Below are 13,243 nucleotides of genomic sequence, written 5' to 3'. Positions count from 1 at the left end.
AGCTACTTGAAGAGTACCAGAGACCCCCCCCCCACACTCAAAGGAAACCTGAGCCACTTTGCAATGGCTCTCTGTGTTGTCAGCGGCAACAACTGGGAAGAATGCATTGGGGACCACCTGCTCTTCAGACACCAAGTGACACTTGACAGCTGTCACACTGGCTCCGGTGTCTCTCAGAGCCTCCACTCTATGGCCATTGATGGTCACCCACTGCCTGTATTTTTGTGTTTTATCATGCAACTGAGTTCTAGGGACCATCTCAAATTCTCCTAATGAGACAAGGGACATTTCTGCTAGACCCCACCCACCTTGGGCACTCATCTCCTCCCCACCCAGGGCTACACTGGCCATCGGACGAGGTGGTGCACGGGGTGGCACATACAGAACCTTTTGGGGACACTGGGGATCATATCAACGGTGTCCCACCTGCTTACATTGAAAGCAGGTAACAGGCCCTCTATGAACAGGTTTACCTGTCAGGGGTCCTGACTTCTTTTCAGGGGGAGGCTGGGAACCCTTACCTTGGTTCCCTTGGGAATTACCTTGGGGCCCTTTCTGGAACTCACTCTGTTTACCCTTGTATCCCCCACTCTTCTGCTGGGGACCCTGCCCACATTTGGCAGAGTCTCCCACAAGACCCTTGTGGACCCTGGCACTGAGCCAGCAAGCTTTCTAGGGTTAGTCAACTTGCTATCAATAAGGTGCTGGCGTAGCTCTGGAAAACAATTAGCAGACAAGTGCTCCCTAGCAATCAAATCATAGAGCGTTTGAACATTATCCGCATTGCTACCCCTCACCCAACCATCCATAGCTCTGCAAAAGAAAGACACATATTCTACCTAAGTGGTTCCCTCCAACTTTTTACAAGTCCTGAACCTCTGTCTATAGAGTTCTGGAGTTAAACCATACCTTGTCATCAGTGCTTCATTCATGTGGGCATAAAACATCCTATTCTCACTGGTCAGGTCTAACAAAGTAAACCTACCTTCAGTTAAAAAGCGGCCCCTTAACCCCGCTCTCCAATACTTCTTAGGGAACCGGTGGGCAACTTTGCTATCTCATAGGCTGCAAACCACTGCCCAATATTTTCACTTTTGTGGAAATCTTTGATAACATCCTTGGGAATATGTACCCTGCCTTCTGAAGGCACAGATGGTGCGCTGCCACAAGAGGGACTGATTTCTAAGCCCTTGGCCTTGATTTATAACTCCCTCAACATCCTCTCACGTTCCATTCTCATTCTCTCTCTTTCCAAAGACAACCTGTTATTCTCGGTATCCCTCTGACTCTCCATTTTAAGCTTAGCCAACTCCAGCTTGAGTGCCCTATTTCTCTCCCTTTCTTCCAGCTCTCTGGGGGACAGGTCTTTGGAAGATACTGCTGCCAGGTGGAGAGAGTCCCCCTCCCCTGGCTGAAAACACTGGCCTCTCAATGGGCCTAGTTGCCTTCCCAACTGGCTCCACCACAAGATCGAGGTCATTTCTGGCTTCTACCCAGGCCCTCAGCGCCTTTTGGTAGTCACCCTTTTTAGAAATGCCTGGTGTAGCAACTTTCAATTTCTTGCAGAGATGCTTGAGCTGTTTCGAAGTGTAGGTTTCCAACCTCTCTTCCTCAAATTCAAGATCCATAGATGCAACAGATGCTGGTTTACTCATGGTAGTAAGAATTGGGGAGTTTTCAGGGAAAACTAACAGTCCAAGGAAAAAGATTTTTTTAAAGTATGTGGTCGCGTTTGGTCTGCACTCACTAGTAGTGTACACCAATCACTGTATATGAAACACAAATGCAAAGTCCAAATCCTCACAGCTGACCACCAATGTTAGATCTGGGGGTCTCTAGTTGGCATGGTATACACCTGTGTCCAAATGGGGACCCTTACTTCTAAGTCAGGATAAGGGAATTACACTCCTTAATAACCCCTGCTCACCCACTTGGTAGCTTGGCACGAGAAGACGGGCTTATCTCAGAGGCAGTGTGTTAAGAATTTGTGAATATACACAGTAATACAGTGAAAACACTACATATGGACACAACGCAGGTTTTATAAAAATAAGTCTTCTTTATATAGGCTTAACACAAGACCACAAACGACAAAAATCCACAATACTACACTTATGATTGCTTTAAAGATGATAAAAGTTACTTAGTTCAAGTTGATGATAAATGCGACAAAGTTCTCAACAAAGTACCTGGATGCGTAACGCAAAGTAAACAAAAGGCTCGCAAAAGGGGAGATGCGTCGGTTCCGTGTTCCAGGGGAAATGATGAGTCGTGCCTCAATGCTTGCGCAGAGTAGGGGATGCGTCGTAATCCCTACTGGTGCGGAGGTGATGTGTAGATTCTCGGCCTGCAGGCCCGCTCCGGTGCGCAAGATGGTGCCTTGATGCGATGCGATTATCCAGTTGCGATGCGAGAAGATGGCGCCCTTGATGCGACTATGCGATGACGCTGTGATTATGATGCGTAGGCACCCTGGCAGCCTTGCGATGACTCTGTTCTTTGGAGCAGCGACAGGCCCTGCGACACGCTTCTCCAGTGATGCGATGGCGACTCCCTCGATGGCGTCACGGTTCTCTGGTGATGCAACAGCAGGCAGCTTCGATGAACACACGCTTCCAGGGAGATGCGGCGAAAGCTCGCTTCTCCGGCGATGCGACCATTTCAGCTGCGGGGCAATACACTTCCTCTCGATGCGTCGCGCTTCCAGCTCCCAGCGACACGCAAATGTCTATGGATAGAATTCCCAGCAAGGATAGTCAGAGGGGAGCTGGAGATGAAGTCTTTTGTTCCTGAGACTTCAGCAGGAGGCAAGCAAAGTTCAAGCACTTGGAGAATATTATGTAGATGATGAAAGTCCTTAAAAAGTTCCTTCTCCTTTCCTTGGCAATGAAGCAACCACTGCAGGCCAACCCAGCAAACAGCACACTGGCAGAGGGGCAGTAAAACTCCTGCAGCTTCCTCAGTTCTTCTTGGCAAAAGGTTTCTTGTTCCAGAAGTGATCTAAAGTTCTTGGGACTGGGTCCCAATATTTATACCCCAAAATCCTTTGTTCTCTGAAGGCAGAGAGGCCTCTGCCTAGTCCAAACCAGTCCCTGAGCACTTTGTTTACATGACTCCTTCCTTCCTTTCACAGTGCAGGGCAGAGACATCAGCCGCCCCACAGGAGGTGGAGCCAGCACATGGGAGGGAAGGCACAGGTCTGGAGCACTTTGTTGACAAGATTCCTTCTCTCCTTTCACAGTGCAGGGCAGATACATCAGACACACCACAGGAGGTGGAGCCAGCATTGTAGAGGGAAGGCCCAGCCCTATTCAGGTCTCAGGTGCATCTCCTCCCTCCCATCTAGATGCAGATCTCTCTATTCACCACTGGGCTGCCCCATCCTGTCCCCTGGAATCCCCCAGCCCTGTCACTCACAAACTCCAGACAAGGAATACACAACCTAGCAGAGGCAGGCCTGGACAGTTAGGCAAGAAAATACCTACTTTCTAAAAGTGGTATTTTCAAACACAGAATATTAAAACCAACTTTACTAAAAGATGCATTTTATTATTCTGAGTTCGGGCATACTAAATTCGAATTTCTACCATGATCTCCGAGTCAGTTAGGATTATAAGAAAGTAATAATCTAACTGCCCATTCTAGCCTATGGAGAACAGGAAGCCTTGCAATAATGACAAACATTTGCAATGCAATCGGTCTCGCCTTTGGGACCTTATATGTATTTAGCTATGCAGCACATTAGCCTGGGTACTGAAACACTACTGTTCTTTAACATGGCAGTAAAGTAAGCACTAAATTGCGAAACACTGCAGGTAAGGGAAAACATGGAGAGAATTACGGCCTATCAGCGGGAAATTGTATTGTCCAAACCTCTGTTTTTAATATAAAAGCAGCCCCTTAGGTGGTCATATCAGTGAAAATACAAGATTTGAAAAAAATATTGTCTATGGGTGCTTGTTGAATACAAGTTTGCATGGCCTGAAATCTAGGGAATGCTAAAGTGATTCTGGTATTTTACTGACCTCTGCTGGTCGTTTTCTATCAAGAAAGTTAAATAGAGGCAGTTGCCAAAAAAATAAAAAAATAAAGTCCCTAAGTAGAAAGCAATTCTGGTATTTTACTGACCTCTACTGGTCGTTTTCTATCAAGGCAGTTAGAGGCAGTTGAACAAGCAGAAAGCAATTCTGGTATTTTACTGACCTCTACTGGACGTTTTCTATCAAGACAGTTCAATAGAGGCAGTTGAACAGAAAAAAAGTCCCTAAGCAAAGGCGGAAGCAGACAGATCCTAGGGCTGATCTCCAGATCCCACAAAGTACATACAACAGATCTTCCAGACAGCGCAAGAGCGGTCTAGGCTCGACCTACAAATAAATGCAGTGACCTGAGGTTTCCAATTTCTATAGTTGAGAAGAAAATTAGGAGCCCAAGCAGATATAGCGTGGGATTAAGGGCTTGTAACAAAAGAGAAGGAGGATCGATGCAGAAAAGAACACTCTTTGGGAAATTCCAACGCTGGCCCTTTCAAGATGGATCACTGCTTTCAGGATCATTTCCAGGTATTATGTAGGCAATATAATTTCTGCCCTCCCCATCGTACTTACATATATTCAAATAAGTGCCTACATCGCTGACAATACATTCCTCTCCTAGCTCATTCAGTTTGCTTTTAATGATATCTCATAGAACTGGCCAGAGGTCCTCCATAACCGTCCACGTCCTGAGGAGGTTTCAAAAGGTCAAGAGATTGAAACGCACCGACACCTAGAAGAGCAAGGGAATCAATTGGATTGAAAATAAAAAACTAAAACACTTACTTAAGGGTCATACTCTGCAAAGTGGGGTTGCCCCTTGGCTGAATGTTATTCATCCCTTTGCATATTGATAGTGGGGTACACAAGAAATGCTATAACTTCCCACATGGACGTTTTTTGAAACAATTGACTAGTTGCTCCGAATCTCACCTGGGTTGAAAATAAAAATACCCTGTACTTTAGGATACAAACGCACACGTGTTCACCTTCGTGCTGGCACGCACTTTTTTGTATCATGGTTTGCTGGGGGCACACATCCGTACCATGTCTGATACATGGCGAATGGTGGCATTAATTTACAATGTGCTCCGACCTGTTGTCTGACAAAATAATATAATCTGAATAATTTAAAAAAGTTTTAAAGTACTGGTGCAATTTATTCGCAAAAGAGTGTCATTCAAGTGCACCATTTTCACAGAAGTGTTTTATTGAGATCAGTAGAGGCACCTTTTTTTGTCAGCTGTAAAGTTCAGGAATTGCTCATACTCACAATTACTATTACAAAATGGTTGATATGAGTCAACAAGCCAAAAGATGTTAAACCATTAATATTTCCAGCAATATCGAAAGTAGTATCTGGTAATTCTCAACCGAGTTAACAAACATCTTTGTTTAATATTCCTAATATCACGTGTGTCCCATGTGTTCGTATCAGGTCTTGGCTCTCCTTAATTTGGCAACAGTAAATACAAAAAGTCAACTTAATGAGTTGTCCACTGCCAATCACAATTAGGAATACTAGTCAACAGCATAAGATGACAAACTATCCTGTATTTGAGGCACCATGTCGGTTCTCCAGCAGAATTTTGCTCCACTCTGCAGTACTCCAGAGATCAATCAGCTTCTTGGCCTTAATACACAGGTGAACACTGTCCTGGTCCTATTCTGTGCCCTACTAACCCTGAAGAGGCGCTTCCATGTGCCGCCTTACTCTTTTAAATAAAAAAACAGAATGCTCCAAATGAGGGTAGCCTCATCCCTAAAACCAATGCTCATATTTTAAACTTTCCAATGCACGCTAGTTAATACACGGTCTTTAGTAAAACAGGCTCTGGAGTGTGCAGACTTTCTGCAAACTCAGGAGTAATCTCCCGAAATTGCATTACCTTCATAACGGCGTCATGGACAGACATAACCTCAGACCCAGAAAAGGCCCCTGCAGTTCATACAGGGTTCTCTATACACAGACAAGACTGTGCTAGGAAAAAAGGCGACAGTTTAGCCATCATTTACCGTAGCACTATGAAAAGTACGGTTATAAATCAGAATTGTCTTACTGATCTTGAAGCATCTTCTTCAAAATTCAGCTCACTAACAATCATTTGTTTGTAGGTTTACTCATTTATCGAGCCCCAGCCACAAAATAGCTTCTTTACAGGCCTTGAGCTAACTTCTGGACACTGTGGTTCAGTCGTCGTATTTCACTATCCTGGGTGATTTTAATATTCATTTGGAGGACGCGAACGACAAGGATGCTATACATCTGATTGACATAATGGAGAGCACGGGTCTCGCACAACATGCCTCAGGCAGACTTTGAGGCCTGCGGAGCTTCCACTTCCTCAGCAGGATAGGCTTAGAAGAGCGCACTATTTGCAGGGCAAAACAGGTCTAGTTTGAGACACTCATCTCATTTCTATCTTCATTTCGGTTCTTATAAAACCATAACAGCACACATAAAATACACACAGTGCATAAAAACATGAAAGGTTAAAATAGTCCACTGTAGTGCACATAGACTTAGAAGATAAACATAGTACAATCATAATCACTCATGTGAGGACACAAATGGTCGAAGAAGGAAGAAATGTAAACAAAGAAGAACATGCAGGGAGGGTGCACCAGAGCAGGATGTGCTAGAGAGGAGTGATCCAGCATTCAGATAGTGAGCGGGGAAGCAGGGCCTAAAAAAAAAAGTTACAAAAATAATTTATAACAGAACAAAATCATTAAATTTGTGAACTACTTTTAAAGTGTTCACATCTGCAAAATGTGTTGGGCTTATTCCAGCATCAACGAACATCACTGCTGCCCATTGTCAAAAGCCTGCTGAATGGTTGCAACCAATGACTGCCTTGGGCTATCCAAAAGCGTATCATTGTGTGAGTGACAACATGAGCCCTCGCCAAACTGCTATAGCAGTCTTTGGGCTACAACTAAAGAGGGAACTGGGGAATAAAATGACAGGGACAGAGATAGACCCTAGGAAGAACGTGTAGACTGAATATATGATCCTGTAAAAGTAAAAAAGAAATAATGAGTGAGTTAAACACCCGTAGAGACGCTGTGGGAATAATAAATAATGGTGCTGCACCATAGATACATTTTGAAAGTGTTTTAATGTATTATGTGTAAAATCTGTCTCTGGTTCAGATAGTTCACATTGAAATTTAAGAACGATATGTTCATGGACACATCAGGACAGTGAGATGAGATGACAGAAGCAGGGCAGGGCAGACAGAAGCGGTTGACAAAGACGAACATCATAAAATAAATCATTCATGCAGCGGGTGTTTATCATCTGCTTCTAATGAAAAACACGGTTTCAACAGGAGCAGAACAAAGGGAGGAGGCAGCCGAAGCCAAGAAAATGTCAATGTGCAGTCACAGATGCACTGGTCTCTGAGGCGAATTGTCTTTGTTAATATGAGCGACCTGCAGGACCTTCCTGAAAACACTACGGTCTTCTAAACCATCTGCAAATTAAAACTCAGACAGACAAGCAGACAGAGTGGGAGGAACCCGGACAATCCTGGGTACAGAACACTGGGGGTGACAACACATCTAACCAATAGCTTATTCACGAACAAAACAACGTAAGCAAACGGTGACACGGACAGACTACAAACGCTGCCAGAGGTACGCACTTTGTAAAGCAAGGTAAACAGGCTAGTAATGGTCTTTAAACCCACAAAGACGTGAGTTTTTTTTTATAAAACTATTGTTGGAATAGATGCTGTAAATTGTCCATGAGCGGCACCCAGTGTGATAAGGGCCAGCCCGAAACGATAAAGTACTTCATTAGAATAAAATGAAGGCCATTGACGCAAGCGCGCTACACGTGGGCGAGGTACCGCCAGGAAAGAGCCGTCATCAGAGGCTGCAGCACACCGGGTCAGTCATCACTGTCACCTCCAGGGCTGACGCTGACTGGGAGAGGAGCCGGCAGGGAGGCAGGCTGACCTTTGCACCTAGTCTTTCATTCCCAGTCAAGCTGTGAGTGATAGCCAGAGATCAATGCACGGATGCATTAAAACGGCCATCGTATGAAAAGACCTTAACGATGTGTGAGCTGCAACATTCGAAGATGGGAGTGTGTCACTGAAAGGGAGCCCCCACACTAAGACCCTCATTAGGTGCGGCCCAACTCAAGTGGGGTCATTAACAGGAGTGACTGGCCCCAGCGGTGACACAGCGGGTCAGTGGTGTGAAAATAATGCCCCCAGTGTAGGTAAGGTGGGGGAGGAAGAGTTATGGAAACAACTCCGGGGCACGGGGAATGACAACACCCCCTCTAATGATTGGTTGACAAACCAACCTATAAAGAGTCCAGATTTGTGCTGACGCAGGGAAAGAGTGACAATGTAAATCGAAGCTTAATGATGAAGCTAAGCGTATGCTACATTAAACAAGGGTGAAATACAGCCTAACTGACGTCGCTCTAGAGCCTGCAGTGGAGCCCGCCCTTCCTCTCCATGACCACGGTGCGGGACGTGCGGAGTCTAACGGGCCGCTTCGCGCCCGCGCTTTCATCCTTCTCTGACGACTACAACCCAAACAAGTCGGCCTAGAGTGCACCTTGGAAGAGACGCGGGAGGGCAGGAGCGTGACGCCGTGAGCGTGCACGTTGGCGTTCCCTGCGGCTCGCGCGTTCACAGACCGGTGTCTGCTCGTGCACCGGTCTGTACCACTTGGGGAGACAACACAACGACAATAAGGCTCGCTAGCGGCAGCGCTTCGCGCTGCAACGCCAGGCGAGCCCTAAAAAACGAAAATGGCTATAATTCACTATTAGGACATGCTACACACACCAGAGCATGTCCTACCTTATACTTACAATGCACCATGCCCTTGGGCCTACCATAGGGGTGTCTAATATGAAGCAAAGGGAAGGTTCAGGGACTGGCAAGTGGGTGCACTGGCCAAGTCGACATGGAAGTCGCAGACTGCACACAGGCCTTGCAATGGCAAGCCCGAGACACACTTTACAAGCTGCTTCTGTGGGTGGCACAACCAGTGCTGCAAGCCCACCAGAAGCATTTGATTTACAAGCCCTGGGCACACATGGTGCACTGTACTAGGGGCTGACAAGTAAATCAAATAACCCAATCATGGAATCACTAATCAGTACATCAATTTAACATAGGGAGCACTTGCACTGTGGCACTGAATAGCAGTGGCACCCTGCCCATAGCATATAACCAGCAAAAACATATCAAAACAGAGGAGGCAATCCGTCAAAAAAAATGGAAGGGAGACTCGCGCCAATGATGCCAGGTCTAACAGTAGGTCATGAGTTTCACAATTTAGTCTTAACCCATATATTATTTTTTTAAACTGTAACAAAGCATATTGGTCACCTGCTGCCTGAATATACGCCTCAAGTGCTCCTCTTGCTTTGAAAACCACATCAGTAAGCGGTCTGCTTTATTGCACACTTAATATTGTTATTTCTGCATATTCAGATACTCTAAGCACTCTTCACTTGGCAGGAACTGTTTATATTCATCTCTGCATGCAGTGAGCTTGTATTATAGTCTGTAGACTCCTATGTGGTTGTCTCTCAACATCTAGTATCTCTTAAGCAAGGATCTTGTATTTATATGTGCTTCCTTGAGACTTACCCAGCTTAGTGGCTATATAAGATGACCACTCATAGCCAGCCAACTCCCATAACGTCACTGCACTCGTAACCGATGCAGTGTTTTTGTAAACTAGTTTACTATAGACATCAATAATGCTTTTATGGACTTCCTACATTTGATTTGCCTTGGGGTCTACCCTCCAGGGCCCTTTCTGCTAATTGCACCCGGGTTAGACAGCCATCATCAGTGGAGAAAGTGCAGATTTTGCTGGCACTAGGTATGATGCTTCACATTAATTTAACCTGGTATGGGAGTGTGACATGTGTCTTACTGAATAGCACCAGATGTAAAGGCATTCATCGGGACCAACCCTTTCTCTGCTGGTGGGACCTGCTGAATTAGAGTACAAGGAAAATAATCATAAGAGAATATACAACCTGAGACAAATAGTTATTTTAAAAAAGTACACAGGCTGTCAACCAAAAATTGTTAAAAGTGTTGCCATGACTCAATCTCCAGACAAGTTGTGTGTGGCCTCTCATTAGTATGCCCTTTACATTGCAGTGCATCATTTTATGGTTTCTAATGGTTAAATGTTGTGCCAAAAGTGTCTGCAGTGGCAGATGCGGTTACTTTTCGCTGAGGTTTATATTCACATATGCATGTGATCATCAGGTTCTTTCAGACCGAGCCAATATTAGAAACTCCTCTACAAATAGGAGCACGAATATTGTAAAATTTTAACATACCACAAATGTGTCGTAGGAGAATTTGTGTCGTCGACGAATATGCTCCATAAAGTTTCCACTCCTATAGTTGGGGTCCCCCCATGGCATTGAGGCACATATGGGGCATACCTAACAAAGGAAACAAGTTATTGTTTTAGTAATTAAAAAACTGTTAAATACATTTTAACACTAACAAATCATTTATTATACACTAGTTCAAACTATAGTAACCATATTTGCCCTGAAATAATTTATTTTTGGCATGGTGAAGCAAAACCAACTTCAGAGTGAAAATGTATTAGAGACATTTGCAAACACTCTTTGAGATATTCCTCTCCCAAAACGATGTTAAAAGTAACCAATGCAACATATATTAAGAAAAATATAAATGACATTCTAAAGTTCAAACAAATGCTAGCCGCAATGTAATATATAAATTATTGTTAATTTGAAAATGAATATCCCAAATAAAATTTAAAAAAATCAAATAGCTGGATAAACAGCTCTACATTGGTTAATATTTAATTCATTTTGGTAAATCGATTGAGGGTGAAGCAACTGATGTGCGTGTCAAGTACAGCCTAAAATTACCAGCAGGTTAACACCAATGCATGTATTGACTCAGAGTGCAGGTCATTGTAAAGTAGGTTTAATACACTTGCACTCAAGGCAGTCTTTTCTGTTTTTGCTAAAGCACAAGGCAAAGTAAACATATGCATGGGGTAGATTCAATATTTTGAACATTTTATAGTGATATTATGAATTAAACTACATTTCAGTACAGCATTGGACACATCTAGAAACCAACTCTGACAAGCATACTGGTTTTATATTGGTTTTAGAATAATCTATTCTGCAGTGATTGCATTATCAATAACAATGCAACAGAGAACATAAGGGAAAAATAACACATTACCATCAAGTGTGGGTTCTAACAGAAAACGTTTAAGATCATTTAAATCAATGTTTTCTACTATGTTAGAATTAACTTTGCATAAGATTTCACAAAACTTTTTTACAACAGTACGAACTACGTGTCATTGTGTCTTGCAGCAGGTTGCAATTAAATGATGCCATGCTGGATTGGCATTTGGGCTTTTGGTGATTTCAGAAAATTAACAAAATAAATGTGATAAACCAATTTTGAATCATTCCAGTCGCAAATCGCAAGAATCCATAGACTTGTTACAAATATTTTTTTATTTATTGATTATGCTGCAATAAATGGTTTTAAGAAGTAGGACAATATATAAAACACAAATGTTTCACAACATGAAAGCACACCATTAAGGCAATAAATATAAAAATAAAGTTATCTTACAATTAAATGCCTCACTTCTTATTTAGCATCCGTCTTTACTTTTTGCTTCCCCTGAAAAATCCTACTTTTTCCAAAATGAATCTCATGGACACTGGAAGTTGAGTTCAAAACAAGCAAACACACTACACTCATTTGATAATCCTCTATAACCCAAATGAAAGACCAGTATCTCATTCCTGGAATTACAAAATCGGGATGCACGTATGTGCGATACTTTAAGAAAGTCATTGTAATCAGGCTTAAAAGCATTAGGTAATTATAATAAACCACCATTCAGAATTAAAGACAAATTAGAGAGAGGAGTAACTAAAATTAAAATACAGCTTACCACATGTCTCGAATCCAAGCTGTGGTACTTTTTGCAGTGTTCCACTAGTCCATCTTGATCAAAGTTCTTTTCAAGGCAATAGGGACATGGAAATGTGAAACGATTTGGAACATCTCTGAGGAAAAGTAACATTTTGTATGTTAAAATTTGTTATCACACGAGCACAATTTGTATTCCTCTTGCCAACTATGAACTCAGGGAAATGTAAAATACATTAAGATTAATGGTTTTCTAGTGTACATCAGGTTATATAGAATATTCAGCACATAATAAGATAGTAATAAGTGAACCTCAATAACGGTTTGTAGTAGATATCTTTGTATATATTTTACAGTCTGCAACAGCAACTCTGATGTTCTGGGTACACATCACACTCTTCGTAGGAATGTTAGTTTTTATATCTTTAACAACGTTTTACAGAACATCCCTAAAGTTTAATTTACCACACTGAAAGTTGTAGGGAGCCCAGAAGTGTTACACCAAATGTTAACTTTCAATGGGAAATTTCTGTCCGAATAAAAGCAGTAAAAGCTTCACATATTAGCAACCAATCTGGATGGGGTGAAGCTGCCAGGGCCAACTGGTGATCCATTTGTGGTATTATGAAAATCCATTCAGTCTAGGGGCAATAATACAGCATGGCATGGCAACTGGGCTACAAAATTGGATACTCTAAATCAGTCAATAAATTTGGTATTCGTCATAATAATGGTTTCCTATTACAATTACTTACGAATAAGACTTTGTTATTATATTTGTTTAATTTGTATTTTCACATTTTAGAATAAAGTATATTTGTGTATTTAAATTTGAAATAAGTATTGATTAAACAAAAAAATGCAAATAAAGGAATCTGGGAGTAGGAGAAAAATATTTTGGTCCAAAATGAATTTGTGGATTCTCAAATGATTTGTGACAGCAGGTCTATATTCAGTTTAATACAATCTTTGATTACTTCCCTTGAGAACCTTAGTTAAACAGTACACATTTTTGCCCATAAAAGCAAAGGGCCACTACCTATGCGGTCCTCTATATGCTCCAACCCCCGTTCTGTATGACCGAAGCATGTGGGGCACTATTTGAAATGATCAATAGTCTTTTTATAAATGTATTTTCCAAAACTTGTAATTGACAACATTTATGGTGTCCCCACAACCCTGCCCCATATGTTGCAACAGACTAACATATGGCTTTATAAAGGGTAATCAACTCTCTCACCGGGTGGTGACCTAATTTGGATGCAA

General features: G+C 42.6%; 1 protein-coding gene across 1 annotated transcript in view; it reads right to left on the bottom strand.

Annotated features, from left to right (window-relative positions):
• The window catches only part of RNF114 (ring finger protein 114), a 127,085-nt gene that overhangs the window by 29,437 nt on the left and 84,405 nt on the right, over window positions 1–13,243 (bottom strand). Inside the window, exons 4-5 of the mRNA XM_078652026.1 lie at window positions 12,000–12,114; window positions 10,372–10,479 (exon numbers count right to left, since the gene is read on the bottom strand). Of these exons, the coding sequence (XP_078508152.1) occupies window positions 10,372–10,479; window positions 12,000–12,114 (223 nt within the window). The remainder of the gene's footprint in view (window positions 1–10,371; window positions 10,480–11,999; window positions 12,115–13,243) is intronic.

This window comes from Lissotriton helveticus, chromosome 7 (genome assembly GCF_964261635.1).
Source record: "Lissotriton helveticus chromosome 7, aLisHel1.1, whole genome shotgun sequence".
NCBI lineage: Eukaryota > Metazoa > Chordata > Amphibia > Caudata > Salamandridae > Lissotriton > Lissotriton helveticus.
The sequence above is the reverse complement of the archived record's forward strand: the minus strand, read 5'-3'. Positions and strand labels throughout refer to the sequence as shown.